The 17113-nt window shown below is 51.8% G+C and overlaps 1 protein-coding gene across 1 annotated transcript; it reads left to right on the top strand.

The window, feature by feature from the left end:
* The first annotated feature begins 18 nt into the window (after positions 1–18).
* On the top strand, positions 19–5431 carry LOC125550473 (ABC transporter B family member 19-like). The gene is made up of 8 exons (XM_048713473.1): positions 19–889; positions 990–1165; positions 1277–1441; positions 1529–1839; positions 1923–2239; positions 2362–2585; positions 2706–4634; positions 4809–5431. Exons 1-8 carry the CDS (start codon positions 205–207, stop codon positions 5154–5156), a joined length of 4155 nt encoding a protein of 1384 aa, XP_048569430.1. The 5' UTR covers positions 19–204; the 3' UTR covers positions 5157–5431.
* Positions 5432–17113: the final 11682 nt, after the last annotated feature.

Genomic DNA, 17113 nt, shown 5'->3' with positions numbered 1-17113 from the left:
ATGTCGTGGCAGAGCTCCGTGTCCTGGCAGCCCGACACGTCGTGGGCGCAGCCGCACGGCCTCGGCGCCGCCGTCGGGCCCTGGGGCCTCGCCGGCTCCGACGCCGCCTCCCGCCGCGGCCCGGCGCTGTTCCAGCGCACGGCGCGGGACTACTACCTGTCCCGCCGGTCCGGGCCACGGACACACAGGGACCGCTCGTCGTCCATGTCCACGGTGCACCGGCCCAGCGTCGCCGTCAGCACCGTCGCCGGCAAGCGGCTCGAGCTGCAGAGCGTCGTGACGGACGCGAGCCGGGCCGCCGCCGTGGCCCCCGACGTCTCCTTCGCCAGCAACGACGACTGCAGCATCGCCGCGTCCGTCGCCCCTGCTGGCGCTGGCGGCGCCGTGGACAGGGCGATGGTGAGATACGGCGCCGGCGCCGGCGCGCGCACCCCGGTGTCCCGCGAGGTCTCCTTCTCGCGCGACAACCACAACAAGCTCTACGTCACCCCCGCCCCCGTGCAGCGGGACGTGCCCAGCTTCGGCTACGACGTGAGTGCCACGTCCTACAGCCAGAGCCGGAGCCGGTACTACGGCGACGACGACGCCGGCGGCTACGAGTTCGACGACGAGGACGACGACGACGGCGAGGTCGAGCTGAGGGCCGGGAAGCCGGTCAGCGTCACCGGGCTGTTCAAGTACTCGACGCCGATGGACGTCGTGCTGCTCGTGCTCGGGTGCATCGGCGCCATGATCAACGGCGGCTCGCTGCCCTGGTACTCGTACCTCTTCGGCAACTTCGTCAACAAGATCGTCGCCTCCGACAAGTCGCAGATGATGAATGACGTCCGGCAGATCAGCGTGTACATGGTCATCCTCGCCGTGGTTGTCGTCATCGGAGCGTACCTCGGTGAGCACATCGTGCCTCTCGTTCTGAGCCATGGCACACTGACATGTCATTCGTCATGCATGGATCTACTGCTAGTACTGATGAGCGTTGGTTGGCGCAGAGATCATGTGCTGGAGGATCGTGGGCGAGAGGTCGGCGCTGCGGGTGCGGCGAGAGTACCTCAAGGCGGTGCTGCGGCAGGAGATCGGCTTCTTCGACACGGAGGTGAGCACCGGCGAGGTGATGCAGAGCATCTCCAGCGACGTCGCGCAGATCCAGGAAGTCATGGGGGAGAAGGTAACCAAGATTACCAATTGCTGATGCACGTTGTTCGTATCGATCGGCAAAATATATCTGAATCCTCGTAGCACTCTGCCTGAACTGCTGTACTTGTGCATCTATATATAGATGGCAGGGTTTGTGCATCACGTCTTCACATTCATCTTCGGCTACGTGGTCGGGTTCAGAACTTCATGGCGGATCGCGCTCGCCGTCTTGGCCGTCACGCCGGTCATGATGGCCTGCGGCATCGCCTACAAGGCCATATACGGCGGCCTCGCCGCCAACGAAGAGGTAATTAGTGTCTGAACATAGACTGATGGAAAACAAACATGCAGTCTGGACTTGGTTCTGAACTTCTGATCATCATGGATCAACTAGGCGTCGTACCAACCTGCGGGCAGCGTGGCGCAGCAGGCGATCAGCTCGATCCGGACGGTGCTGTCGTTCGTGATGGAGGACCGGCTGGCCGACCGGTACGCCGAGTGGCTGCGCAAGGCGTCCCCGATCGGCGTCAAGATGGGCTTCGCCAAGGGCGCCGGCATGGGCATGATCTACCTGGTCACCTACTCCCAGTGGGCGCTGGCGCTGTGGTACGGCGCCAAGCTCGTCGCCCAGCAGGAGATCAAGGGCGGCGACGCCATCGCCTGCTTCTTCGGCGTCATGGTCGGAGGAAGGCAAGCACGACGCCGGTGCCAACGCGCCATCACTTTCTCTGTCACTAGGCTTGTTCGCTGGCTGTAACTTTGGAAATGGTGTGCGTTCGTGCGTGCAGGGGCCTGGCGCTGTCGCTGTCGTACTCGGCGCAGTTCGCGCAGGGGACGGCGGCGGCCGGGCGGGTGTTCGAGATCATCGACCGGGAGCCGGAGATCGACCCGTACGGAGCCGGCGGGCGGGCGCTGTCGGCGGTGCGGGGCAGGATGGAGTTCAAGGACGTGGAGTTCGCGTACCCGTCGCGCCCGGAGTCGCTCATCCTCTACAACCTGAACCTGATCGTCCCGGCGGCGAAGATGCTGGCGCTGGTGGGCATCAGCGGCGGCGGCAAGTCCACCGTGTTCGCGCTCATCGAGAGGTTCTACGACCCCACCCGAGGTACGTACAATCACCATGGAACCGCTCATTCCCGTGCGCCACCGTACCATGGTTGCACGTACGATGGATGATCGATCGGCCGGCGAAGTTCATGCAAACTGTATCGTGTTGGTTGTGTGCAGGGACGATCACGCTGGACGGCCAGGACCTGGGGTCGCTGAACCTCAAGTGGCTCCGGTCGCAGATCGGGCTGGTCGGGCAGGAGCCCATCCTGTTCGCCGTCTCCATCATCGAGAACGTGATGATGGGCAAGGAGAACGCGACGAGGCAGGAGGCCATCGCCGCCTGCACCAAGGCCAACGCCCACACCTTCGTCCTCGGCCTCCCCGACGGCTACGACACGCAGGTGACTAGATCCATTAACCAAACTGATGATGATGCCGATGCTGATGATGGCCTCACTAGTCTGTCTCTGTCAATGGGCCCGCCAGAATCTCCTAAACAAATTCTTTCTTGGTTTATTTAGGTTGGTGACCGTGGGACCCAGCTGTCGGGGGGACAGAAGCAGCGCATCGCGCTGGCGCGCGCCATCATCCGGGAGCCGCGCATCCTGCTGCTGGACGAGCCCACCAGCGCGCTCGACGCCGAGTCCGAGGCCGTCGTGCAGCAGTCCATCGACCGCCTCTCCGTCGGCCGCACCGTCCTCGTCATCGCGCACCGCCTCGCCACCGTCCGCAACGCCGACACCATCGCCGTGCTCGACCGCGGGGCCGTCGTCGAGTCGGGCCGCCACGCCGACCTCATGGCCCGCGCCGGCCCCTACGCCGGCCTCGTCAAGCTCGCCTCCGACGGCGGCAGGTCCGACCCTGCCGTCGCCCCCGGCACCCCTGGCACGCCCGGCGCGGCGGGGTACAACAGCTTCACCGACAACTCGGGGTACGACGTGTCGGTCTCCAAGTCGAGGTACGGCGGCATTCGCGCGATACAGGAGGAGGAGGAGGCGGACGCCAAGGACGCGCGCGGCCGCAAGGCCGCCGCCAAGTTCAGCGTCTCTGACATATGGGAGCTGCAGCGGCAGGAAGGGCCGTTGCTCATCCTGGGGTTTCTCATGGGCATCAACGCCGGCGCCGTGTTCTCCGTGTTCCCGCTGCTCCTGGGCCAGGCCGTCCAGGTGTACTTCGACCCCGACACGGACAAGATGAGGCGGCAGATCGGGTACCTGGCCCTCGCCGTCGTGGGTCTCGGCTTTGCCTGCATCCTCACCATGACGGGGCAGCAGGGCTTCTGCGGCTGGGCCGGCGCCCGGCTCACCATGCGCGTCCGCGACCGCCTCTTCCGCGCCATCATGCGCCAGGAGCCCGCGTGGTTCGACGAGGAAGACAATGCCATGGGCGTCCTCGTGACACGGCTCGCCAGGGACGCCATCGCCTTCCGCTCCATGTTCGGCGACCGGTACGCCGTGCTGCTCATGGCCGTGGGCTCCGCCGGCGTCGGCCTCGGCATATGCTTCGGGCTGGATTGGCGCCTCACACTGATTGCCATGGCATGCACTCCACTCACGCTCGGCGCGAGCTACCTCAACCTGCTCATCAACGTCGGCGCCAGGTCCGACGAAGCCGCGTACGCGCGGGCCAGCAGCATCGCCGCGGGCGCCGTGTCGAACGTGCGCACCGTCGCGGCGCTCTGCGCGCAGGGCGGCATCGTCGGCACGTTCAACCGGGCGCTGGACGGCCCCTCGGCCAAGGCCCAGCGCAAGTCGCAGTACATGGGCATCATCCTCGGCCTCTCCCAGGGCGCCATGTACGGCGCCTACACGGTGACGCTCTGGGCGGGCGCCTACTTCATCACCAAAGGCTGGTCCACCTTCGGCGACGTGTCCAAGATCTTCCTCATCCTCGTCCTCAGCTCCTTCTCCGTCGGCCAGCTGGCCGGGCTCGCCCCGGACACCTCCGGCGCGCCGACGGCCATCGCCGGCATACTGTCCATCCTGAAGCGGCGGCCGACGATCAACGAGGAGGGCACGAAGCGGCGGACGATCAAGGACGGGAAGCCGATGGACGTGGAACTGAGGAAGGTGATCTTCGCGTACCCGTCGCGGCCGGACGTGACGGTGCTGAACGACTTCTCGCTGCGCGTGAAGTTCGGGAGCACGGTGGCGGTGGTCGGGCCGAGCGGGAGCGGCAAGTCGACGGTGGTGTGGCTGGTGCAGCGCTTCTACGACCCGCTGGGGGGAACCGTGACGGTGGGCGGCATGGACGTGCGGGAGCTGGACCTCAAGTGGCTCAGGGGGGAGTGCGCGATGGTGGGCCAGGAGCCGGCCCTGTTCAGTGGGTCTATCAGGGAAAACATTGGGTTCGGCAACCCGAAGGCCGCGTGGGCCGAAATCGAGAATGCTGCGAAGGAGGCCAACATCCACAAGTTCATCGCTGGGCTTCCCCAAGGCTACGACACTCAAGTGGGTACCACTGCTCACAAATTGTTCTTAAAAAAACTGCTCACAAATCTCAACTTCCAATGCCAATCTTAACACTTGTATTTACTCAAAACTAAACATTTTGTAAATTAAGATGTTGTTTACATGGTTTTCACACATTTTAGACATTATATACTAACTGCTTATTTTTGGCAGGTTGGGGAGAGTGGGGTGCAGCTGTCAGGTGGTCAGAAGCAGAGGATCGCCATCGCGCGAGCAGTCCTGAAGCAGTCGAGGATACTGCTCCTGGACGAGGCGAGCAGCGCGCTGGACCTCGAGTCCGAGAAGCACGTGCAGGAGGCGCTGCGACGAGTGTCGCGGCGCGCGACGACGATCACGGTGGCGCACCGCCTCTCCACGATCCGCGACGCCGACCGCATCGCCGTGGTGAGCGCCGGCAGGACCGTGGAGTTCGGCAGCCACGAGACCCTCCTCGCGAACCACCGCGACGGCCTCTACGCCGCCATGGTGAAGGCCGAGATCGAGGCGCAGGCCTTCGCGTAGAGGAGTACAGAACTACGAACTGATCCCAGTGTTCAGTAATATGAACATTATTTTTTGACGTGTTTTACGTGACCAAGTTCTTAGTAGGTAGTCAATATATTATTTCGGCAATGTTACCTTACCTAGACCACAAGATGATGAATAAACTCTGCGAGAATACAAGGATTAGATGAGACGTCCATTTTCACAATATATGAACTCCAGCCGGACGCCTGATAATGATGCCGCGAAATGGAGAGAAAACAAAATTAGGGAGAAAAACTGTACTTAGCAAATAAGATGAGAAATCTTGTTCGACGAGACAGGCGAGCTGCTCTTGGAGATGATGGGGTTAATTAAGCGGCTTGATGTGGCCATGGTATCAGTTGAGATGGATTCGGTGAGCAACCTGGATGTGGATCTGTTGTGATCATTGAGCCGGTTATTTTACTTGTTGTCGTCGTGCTGGGCATTATTTGTGAAAGATGAAGAACGAAACAACACATGCCAGCTCCACAGACATCCATCTCGCATAAGGGAGGGCATATTCTTTGTTTATTTATATAAATTGTGTAGTGAAGATTCTGGTGCTCATTTGGAACTGGCCACCATGTTAACGGTGGTTAGTTGTTAAGGCCCAGACAATCAGCGCTCTACCTTTTGGTTATGATGCTATGGAGTACCGACCTTCACTCATTAGTATATGTTGGTAAATTATTATACAAGAAGTGGATGTATGTGTATCTACCGAACTTGCGTAGTAGGAGCAAATCATTGCTGCCCCCACATTATTTTGTGGCCGAGGAGCGAAAAGATTATATCGAAACTGTCATTTTCTTTACAAGTTGACATTTCGTCATCGCGATGTTGCTGTTTCAAGCTTGGTTTCCATAATATCTTGATGAAATAGTTGGTGCATCGCCTTATCTTGATGTCCAATTCTTTCCGCCTTACCCTGAACAAGTAGGTTTCCACTGGTAGTACATTCATTAGGAGCATAATACCTTGCTGAAGTGTTCTTATAGGTCAGGAATAGAAGAAACCTAGCTACTCTGCTTGGGTTGCTAATTGCTATGCTTAATGCTACCCATATTATTGACGCAGTGGTTGATGGAGTGATGTCTTTGGATACTCCCCGTAAGCAACGACGGCGCAGTATCAACAGATCGTACGCTGGCCGTCGCCATTTAGCAGCGATTGATTCAGACTCCACCGGACATAATACCAACGAATCCAACCCCTTCACCACCAAACCCAATCCAATTTTTATTGGATGGAGGCAAAAACTATGCTCCCTCATATTACTCCCTTCGTATAAAAATATAAGACGGGCACAAGTTTTAGGCTTTGGTTTTAATTAGCGAAAAATATGGTGTATGCCATTTTCTTAAATTCGCTGTCAAATGAAGTTTCTAAACATATATTTCTTTTGGCATGTTATACATAACACAGTACAATCGTTGATGCCCACATACACGCCCATATACTAACCCTATGAACGCATGCACGCACACCTTAACCCTATAAGCACCTCTGAGGTAATGAGCTGACATCACATCTTAAGATTGACGAAGTCACCACAGACGTCTCGTAGTCGAAGGAAAGATCTCCTCCCACTGAACGAACATCGACGAAAAGCCTGAAATAAATTCAGAAAAATGCGAGCACTAGTGGCGGGTTGGTTCCACCACAAAGAAGTTGCCATCTGCCCATCTAAGTTATGCTTAGTTCGCTTTCGTAGGTTAAATTGATGACCTAACTGCCGTAGGAAAAAATTGATACCCAAGTTCTCGTGCCAGTTATATTATTCCCATCTGGAGGTAATGAAGGAGTTTTTAGAACAAATATTTAAAGACAAGCAAACACATTCAAACTAAATATTCAAGATGCTCCCGCTCCTTCGACTAAATGCTTGGTTGAGTTTCTGTTGAAAACCCCTCAAGAAAACATATTCATTCAATTCATGAACCAGTTTGAGGAGTATTCTGATGAAAAAATTGATAATAATCAAGAGATTGCACTGAGTGAGATAGACCAACAAATGGTAACTACCGTGGAGGTCATGCTATGTGACAAAGCTACTCAAAAAGATACTACAAAACTTAGGAAAACTTGGGGTCAAGTAGTTGCAACCTGGATAAGCAATAGGATCCAAAGAGATGGTAGGACTATCGAAGAACCTGGACACTTGGTACACCTAAAAGAATGGTGTTAATAATTCCTTTGTTGTACTTAATTAGCAATGCAACTTTATTGCAGAATGCTAGAAATGCTGAAATTAATCTAGGTTCTACTAAATGAAATCAATTAGGCATCTTCCAATGCAAAGATACTTAGATGAGGTGCTAAGTGCATTAAACATCTTAGTAACTGAACTCCCCAATTCATAGGTAGTTAGTTTTTTGTGGCATAATGTCTTTAAATATAAGCTAGGCACAAGTTTTACGCTTTCATTTTGATTAGCGAAAAATATGTTGTTTTGGTGTTGAAAGGGCATTTCCCTACTTTATGTTTTGGATGATGATGACAACCCTTTGTGGTCTAATCGTGTGCTATATGTTTCAGGTTCTCGATGCTTAGGCTTACATCGGATTGCTATTGCCTCTCGTAGGAAAAGATCGAAGACGTGTCCTCTACGCTTTTATTATCTTTGGTCGTAGAGTACCCGTACTATCAAGAGGGAATCCTCATTAGGAAGCTCTGGGGGAATCAGTTCACGTACACTTTCCTCACCCCTCCCTTGTCTTCCTTAGTTGTGTGTGATAGAGTTCCCCCTGTCTTTCCTTCGTGTTTCTGCTCTTCCCAGCGGTTGTACCGCTGGACCTTTACGCTTTCCAGCTTTGACCGAGCGGTTGTACCGCTGCCTCCGGGCGGTGGTACCGCCACCTTGCTCAACAAAGGCTAGGGCGGTGGTTTCGGCCGTGCACCGCTCAAGTACCGCTCAAGGCTCTGTTTTGATGCGGTTCTCGGGCGGTGGTGGCCCGGTTGATCCGGTCGATCCTCGATGACCGGTACCACCGGTGGTCTGAGCGGTTCTTCCGCTCAGAACTTCGCCGTCCAAGAGCTCAAGGCCATGCGGTTGTTCCGGTCTTGCACCGCTCAAGTACCGGTCTCGTCTCTGTTTCGAGGCGGTAGTTGTGTGGTGGCTGGGCGGTTGGTCCGGTCATTCTCTTAACCGGTACCACCGCCTAGTGTCCCGGTTGTACCACCTGGTAGGGTTCTGCAGCTACACTGTGAGTCCTGGTTGTACCGGGACAAGGACCGGTTGTACCGCTGCGGGGCTGAAAACGCAGCAACGGCTGGATTTTTAGGGTTGGTATTTAAGAGAGCTTCTCCCACCTACCTCTCTCACCTTTGACCTCTCTCACTCCACCATTAATGCACTTCAAGCTCTCTTGCCCGATCTCTCTCTCTAGCCACTCAAACTTGTTGATTTGCTAGGGATTAAAGGAGGAGACCTAGATCTACACTTCCACCAAAGGATATTTGCTTCCCCCATACTTTCTTGTGAGGATTTTGTTACTCTTGGGTGTTTGAGCACCCTAGACGGTTGAGGTCACCTCGGAGCCATATTCCATTGTGGTGAAGCTTTGTGGTTTCGTTGGGAGCCTCCAATTAAGTTGTGGAGAGAGCCCCAACCTTGTTTGTAAAGGTTCGGTCGCCGCCTTCAAGGGCACCAATAGTGGAATCACGGCATCTCGCATTGTGTGAGGGCGTGAGGAGAATACGGTGGCCCTAGTGGCTTCTTGGGGAGCATTGTGCCTCCACACCGCTCCAACGGAGACGTACTTCCTCTCAAAGGGAAGGAACTTTGGCAACACATCCTCATCTCTATCGTCTCCACTCTTGGTTATCTCGTACCTTTATTTGAGCAAGCTTATTTGTTTCATATCTCTTGCTTGCTTGTGTTCCTATCCTTGTTGCATCATATAGGTTGCTCACCTAGTTGCATATCTAGACAACCTACTTTGATGCAAAGTTTAAATTGTTAAAGAAAAGCTAAAAATTGTTAGTTGCCTATTCACCCCCCTCTAGTCAACCATATCGATCCTTTCAATTGGTATCAGAGCCTCGTCTCTTTATTAAGGACTTTACCGTTCAAAGAGTATGGTTGATACCATAGACGGTGTGGAGGAACACTCCGGTGTGAATCCGACCTCGTCTACGGGCGATGAGGGAACCTCGGTCTCTCATGAGGAGTTCAATGTGGCCTTGGAGACATTGAAAACCTCCATGACGACCGAAGTTGAAAGCATGTTACTAAATTCTTGAGGGGCTTAAACTATCCACCGCACCGTTGAAAGTGGGTGACCCCGCCGACAAGGTGACGGATGCTATCCCCGATAAGGGGGAATCTAGTAGTGAAAAGGCTCCTTCTTCTAGTGGTAAGAATGGCACCGGCATCTTTGCCCATGTGGAACCACCACTTGTTTATGGTGGACCGGTTCCTTCCACTCATTTGAATCATGCCGGTCCTCCCCCTAAGATTGTAAAAAATGAGGACTTTGATTCTTGGGTTTACCGTTTTAAACGTCATTTAAATCATGTGAACACTAACCTTTGGAGAATCATTGAAGAAGGTTTCTATCCGCATGATCCAAGCAACTTCACTCCTCGAGAAGCCGTGGACAATCAATTCAATGAGAATGCTCTCTTCATCATTCAAGATGCAATTCCACCTGAAGACCTACCTCATCTTCGTCCCTTCGCCTTGGCCAAAGATGCATGGCATTGTGTTGTCTCTCTCTACCGGGGAAGCGCAAGCATTCAACGCTCCAACTATGAAGTGGTACAAGATGAGGCCGATGAGTTTGCAATGAAAGAAGATGAAGAACCTCGTGAGCTTTATCGGAGAGTAACCAAACTCGCGGTCTCACTACGACATCACAGGAGCAAGGACACGGATGACAATTGAATCAAGCGCAAATTCCTCAAGGCAATGATGCCCTATCACAAGGCAATGTCCTCCGTCATTCGTCAAAGACCGGACTTCCACACTTTGACCTCAAGCGAAGTGTTGGATGAGTTTGTGGCCATGAACATTTTGGACAAGACCGCCGACAATGCGGTGCTTCGTTCTCAAAGGGCAAAGAGGCCTAACCTTGCATTGAAGGCCAAGCTCACCGCTGAAGAAGAAGAAGAGGAAGAAGAGGAGAGCAACCCCGAAGATACGAAGTATGCATATCATGAACACATGGCACTTGCTTCAAGGCAATTTTGGAGCAAGAAAAACTCGAGGCCAAACTTTAGCAAAAACAACTCAAGTGGCACGAAGGGCAAGCAACGTGTAAGGACTTGCTACAATTGCGGCAACTTGAGTCATTTTGTTGCGCAATGCCCGTATGAGAAGAGGGAAGACAATGGTGGAAAGCTCATCCGAAAGGACAAGGCCAAGTCGTTCCCCAACAAGAGCAACTTCACCAAGAAGACGCCTCCCAGGGCATTGGTGGTACAAGAAGAGTACAATGAGGATGATGACGATGATGAAAGTGATGAGTCGGTCATCATGGCCTCCGTTGCCATTGCGACGACTCCACGGGTGTCTCTCTTCGACTCACCCAATGAGAGCATCACCGCCAAGTGCCTCATGGCTAAAGCCACCAACAAGGTAACCCCCAACATCAAAACTACCATCATTAATCATCCTTCTTCAATGGATTGCATTGGTGAACATGAGGGAACTAATGTGGAGGAGAATGAGTTTGAGACCTTTATGGGTAAACTCAAGGGCAAGTCCAAGAAGCACTTTGTTGTTCTGTTGGAACAACTTGGTGAAGCCAATGACATGATCGATGCTCACGAAGATACCATCTCTAAGATGGAAGGGCATAGTCGTGACTATGCCGATGAGATTTCGGATCTTTCCAATACTCTTGAGGAAGAGCATGGTCTACGTTTGGCTCTTGAGGAGTCACACAACGAAGATCATGCTAAATTAAAGAAAGATCGTGATCATGCTCTTGTTGTTTCTCGTGTGCTAAATTCCGAGAAGGCCAAACTTGGGGTTGATCTTGCTAGACTCAAGGAGGAGTTTGATATACTTGACAAGGCCCACAAGGCCTTGAAGGGTATTCACGCTAGTCTCAAGGAGTCTCATGATCAACTCCAAGTGAAGCTAACTAAGGATAAAACCACATTTCCTCGTATGGTTTTAATTGACAATGCAAATGCTACTAACCCGTGTTGTGAGCATATACATCTTGTTGAGGAAAATGCTAAGTTGAAGGAGCAGCTTGAGAAAGGCCTTGTGTCATGCATACAAGGTGAAAAGAACCTCAAGGACCTTTTGAGTAGTCAAAAGGAAGTCGTGGCCAAGGAAGGGGTTGGGTACGTGCCCGACTCCAAGAACAAGAAGAAGAATGACAAGACCAAACGACCTCCTCCTCTCATGCAAACCTTTGTGAAGGAGGGAGAGAGTGTGCCCAAGGAGAAGAAGAAGAACATTGCAAAGGGCGGCAATGTCAAGAAGGGAAATGCCACCCCTCCCAACAAAGCCGGTGATTTTAATCCTTCTTATGTGTTATGTCGTGCTAGTGATGGGCATGTTTATGCCAAATTTGTTGGTTCTCTTCATGAATACATTGAATGGTCTATTTGGTTTCCAAAGACCCTTGTTACTAACATCAAAGGACCCATTACAAAATGGGTACCTAAAACCAAGCATTGATCTCTTGTAGGTGTTTACTTCCGGTGGGGGATCATGGTTGCTCGATAGCGGAGCTACAAATCATATGACCGGAAGCAAGGACTTGGTGGTGGACGTGCACAAGGTTCCATCTATGCCCACCAATGTCGAGTGGGGTGACGCATCATCTTCTAAGGTATTGGGACTTGGCAAGGTGGTCATCTCTCATGATCTCATGATCCAGAAGGTCATGCTTGTTGAGTCCCTTGCATACAATTTACTTTCGGTTCGTCAACTTGCAATCATGGGCTTTGCCACTTTCTTTGATATCGATACCGTGGCCCTCTTGTGGAGCAAGACTCTTAAAGTAGCCTTTGTTGGGCATGTCGAGAACGGTCTATATGTGATTAACTTCTCGGAGCGACCCACTAAGACCGCGACGTGCCTAATGGCTAAAGTTGATGTGGGATGGCTTTGGCATCGCCATTTAGCCCATATCAATATGAGATCTTTGCAAAGTCTCCTCAAAGGGGACCATGTCCGTGGACTAATGAATGTTACTTTTGCTAAAGATCGTGCTTGCAGTGCCTGTATCGAAGGAAAGCTACATGAGAAGGCTCACCCTCCCACGACTATCATTTATTCGAAGAGGCCTTTGGAGCTCCTTCACATGGATCTCTTTGGGCCTCCATCCTTCGATAGTCTTGGAGGTAGGAAGTATTGCTTGGTGATTGTGGATGACTACTCAAGGTACACGTGGGTGTATTTCTTCAAGAGGAAGAGCGAGACCCAACAAACTGTCATTGACTTTGAAAATGAAGCACAACGTCAACACAATGCAAAGATCTTGACAATAAGAAGTGACAACGGCACCGAGTTCAAGAACTACACCTTGGATGAGTTTCTTAGTGATGAGGGTATCAAGCATCAATATTCTACACCCTACACCCCTCAACAAAACGGTGTTGCGGAGAGGAAGAACCGGACATTGATGGATGCGGCAAGGACCATGATGGCGGAGTTCAAGTCTCCGTACAACTTTTGGGCTGAAGCCATCAACACCGCGTGTCATGCATCCAATCGGCTCTACCTCCGCAAGGGCTTGAACAAGACTCCATATGAGATACTCACCGGTAACAAGCCCAACCTCAAGTACTTCCGGGTATTCGGGTGTAAGTGTTTCATTCTCAAGAAAGGTGTTTGGTTGTCTAAATTTGAGGCTAGAGCTGAGGGCATATTTGTTGGTTATGCTACAAACTCTCATGCTTACCGTGTCTTCAATAAATCCACGGGACTTATTGAGGAGACGTGTAACGTGGAGTTTGATAAGAATAACGGCTCCCAAGTGGAGCAAAGTGGCACTTGTGATGTAGGTGATGAAATTCCTCCCCAGGCCATAAGAAGAATGGGTGTTGGCTTTATCCTACCCATTGAGGAACCCCTTGTGGCCGAAGGAGAAGGACAAAGCTCCACTCAAGTGGAGCCATCACCAACCCAAGGCCCACACGCTTCCGAAGAACAAAGTGAAGGCCCTCAACCTCATGAACAAGACCAAGGGCAAGATCATACTCAAGATGGTGTTGACACACCAAGTGATGCCCAAGGTCAAGTTCTCTCCCCCGAGCAAGTTCAAGATCAAGAACAAGTTCATGACGGCGCTCGAGATGATCAAGTAACCGCTCCTCAACTCACCACCGAGGAGGAATTAGAGCGTCGTGCCGCCAAGATTGCATCCAAGCTCTCCACCAAGGATCATCTCATGACAAATGTGCTTGGAAGCTTAAGAAAGGGGGTAAGCACTCGTAGACAATTAGCAAATTATTGTGAGCATCACGCATTTGTCTCTTGTGTGTAACCCCACAAAGTCTATGAGGCGCTAGAAGATCCGGATTGGCTCAATGCCATGCATGAAGAACTCAACAACTTCGAGTGCAACAAAGTGTGGAGATTGGTGCCAAGGCCAACGGGGAACCACAATGTCATTGGAACCAAGTGGATATTCAAGAACAAGCAAGATGCCCATGGGATTATCATTCGCAACAAAGCTCGTTTGGTAGCACAAGGTTACTCCCAAGTCGAGGGTATCGACTACGGTGAAACCTTTGCTCCCGTTGCTCGTCTTGAATCCATTCGCATGTTGATTGCATATGCTTCTCATCATAACTTTAAGTTACAACAAATGGATGTGAAGAGTGCTTTTCTTAATGGTCCTATTAATGAGTTGGTTTACGTCAAGCAACCCCCCGGGTTTGAGGATCCCTACCTTCCCGATCATGTGTATCAACTCGATAAGGCACTCTATGGCCTTAAACAAGCCCCACGTGCGTGGTATGACCACCTTACCGAGTTGTTACAAGATCGTGGTTTTGAAGTTGGGCTAATCGACCCCACTCTTTTTACTAAGAAGGTCAAAGGGGAGTTGTTTGTGTGCCAATTATATGTTGATGACATTATCTTTGGTTCTCCTAACAAGGCTTTCAATGAGGAATTTGCCGCTCTCATGACCTCAAAGTTCGAGATGTCCTCCATGGGAGAGTTGAAGTTCTTTCTACGGTTCGAAGTGAAGCAAAGAAGAGAAGGAACCTTCATCAATCAATCCAAATACACTCAAGACATGCTCAAGAGATTCAAACTAAGTGATGTCAAGCCGGCCTCCACTCCAATGCCCACCAAGTGCCAACTTGACTTAGATCCCAATGGTAAAGTGGTGGATCAAAAGGTATATCGCTCCATGATTGGTTCCTTGCTTTACCTTTGTGCATCTAGACCGGATATCATGTTGAGTGTGGGAATTTGTGCACGGTTTCAAGCCGCACCTAAGGAAAGTCACTATGTGGCAGTCAAACGAATCTTTCGATATTTGTCTCATACCCCAAACTTTGGCTTATGGTATCCAAGAGGATCAAACTTCAAGCTTGTAGGGTACTCGGATTCCGATTGGGCGGGAGACAAAGTGGATAGGAAGTCCACTTCCGGAGGGTGCCAATTCCTTGGTTGCTCTTTGGTAAGTTGGTCTTCCAAAAAGCAAAGTTGTGTGTCTCTCTCATCCACCGAGGCGGAGTATGTTGCAGCCGGGAGTTGTTGTGCACAACTTTTATGGATGAGGCAAACTTTAAAGGATTACGGTGTCATTTGTGACAAAGTGCCTCTTTGGTGTGATAATGAAAGTGCCATCAAGATCTCTCTCAACCCGGTGCAAAACTTCAAGACGAAGCATATTGAGATCCGGTATCACTTCATCCGGGATCACATTAGGCGAGGAGAGATCGAGCTCAACTATGTCAACACTCATGATAACCTTGCAGATATCTTCACGAAGCCCTTGGATGAAGCAAGATTTCACGAGTTAAGGCATGAGCTAAATATCATTGATTCGAGCAATGTTGCTTGAACTCTTGCACACCCCACCGTACTCAACATGTTGTCTTGTTTAGATGTAGGCATGAACATAGGGGGAGTGATATTCTCTCAATGAACTCTCCCTCCCCCCATTATGCATAAATTGATCGAGTCTTTCACATTAGCCATGTTTGATGGTACTTGTGCTTCAAAGACGAGTTTTGGTCATGGACCCAAGGATAATTCTTCGCGGTGCCATACCAATTGACTCAAACATAGGTGGCCTCGGCCACCGTCCTCTCTTCGGGAGGTTGGAGTTAGCCTTGTTGTTCTCGTGTGGTTTTCTCTCGTTCTTTCTTTGCTCTTTGTGTTGGGTTCTCCTAGGGTGTTGCTTCTCTCCTGTTTTGTGCTCTTTCTTCCTCCCTTCGGATTGCACTCATTTGATCTTGGCTTGGGCATAGGTGGTCGGGCGGTACAACCGGTATCACGGGCGGTTCTACCGCTGGTACCGGGTTGTGCCGTCCCAATGGGTCTCCGTTCGGTGCTTGGGCGGTTCCACCGCCCAAACCCACGGTAACCTATGTCTGGTACTACCGGTTGACGCCGAGCGGTGCTACCGCTGCCTCCCAGGCACCGGAAGTATTGCCTCCAACCACCGGTCTGTACCAGACGAGCGGTACAACCGCTCCCCAAAGCGGTACTACCGGGGCGTGTCTATGGGCCTATATATACTCGACGGGGCTGAAGGGTTGTCTTTTTTCCCTTCGTCCTCGTTCCTCTTCTCTTTGCCCTAGCCGCCGGCCATCTCTACTCCTGCCCCGGAGTGCGTCTCGCACTTCGGATCCTTGGCTCTCCGTGGATCTCTCCGTGGAGGCCTCCCGATATCTTCCCATGGATGGTGGTAATGCCTCGTGTTCTTTGCTCCTAGATCTTTCTAGGGTTCTTCCTTTGTCTAGGGCATTACTTAACTTTCCGCGATTAGTGTTTGAACTATGGAGTAGAAGAGATCTTTGTTTGCCTCCTGTCTTGTTTGCATCACTTAGAATTCGGAATATTACTTGTGTGATTCGTATGCCTCGGTTAGATCTATCTTCCCTGGTAGTGCCACTGTCAGCGGTTCTACCGCCCCTACGGGCGGTACAACCGCTGGAGCGGTACTACCGGCGGAAGATCCGGTACAACCGGAGTATATCAACCACAAAGCACTGTTCTATCTTCTCTGTTGTTGCAACTTGTTCCTTTTCTGCTAGTGGGTGCAATCCTCTCATCCTTGTTGGGTTTTGTGTGTTCTTTTCGTGTTGTGTTCAGGTGGCTCTAGTTCTCGCTCTGCTCCTCGCAAGACCAAGAAGAGAGCACGAAGGACCCTGCGCCCGGTTGTGTCTGATGATGAAGAAGAAGTTGTGATTCCCACCAAGCCCACTCGCCGTGAAAAGTCTGCAGCTGCTAAGCAACGTGTGGTTATGCCGTTGCATCATTGGAAAGCCAAGGATTGGGAAGCCTTCCAATCAAAGAATCCGTATGAGGTTCCCATTGCTCCCCGTTGGACCGCCGTTCAGTTCCGGAATGAAATGCAAGTGCGGATTGTTCATGAACTCTTTGAGCACAACAAGAACAGGTATGCCAAGCAGTGGACAATTGATCTTGACCATTGGAGAAACAACTTGGAGCATTTTGGTGAGGCGCTGGCTCTCTGCGAGGAGTTTGATCTTGTCAAGCTCATGTCAGTCAACTATGACTTTGATGTTCAACTCATCCATCAGTTCTATGCCACGATTCATTTTGGGGAAGATGACGCACGCACTCTCACTTTCATGTGTCGTGATGAACTGTTTCAAGTTCCCTGGAGGGCATTCTGCAATGCTATTGGGTACGAGGATACCGGTCTGGAAGGAAGGGGTGGCATTCGTCCTCATGACCTTCCTGAATCCATGCCTAAGGAGAAGCTTGCCCCTCTGTACATTCAGGGCCGTGGGATTATTGGAGAATCCAATGATTTGGAGAAAGTCTATGGCAT

Source organism: Triticum urartu, chromosome 4 (assembly GCF_003073215.2).
Source record: "Triticum urartu cultivar G1812 chromosome 4, Tu2.1, whole genome shotgun sequence".
Classification (NCBI taxonomy): Eukaryota; Viridiplantae; Streptophyta; class Magnoliopsida; order Poales; family Poaceae; genus Triticum; species Triticum urartu.
Note: the sequence above shows the minus strand (reverse complement) of the source record. Positions and strands in the feature narration are given on the sequence as shown.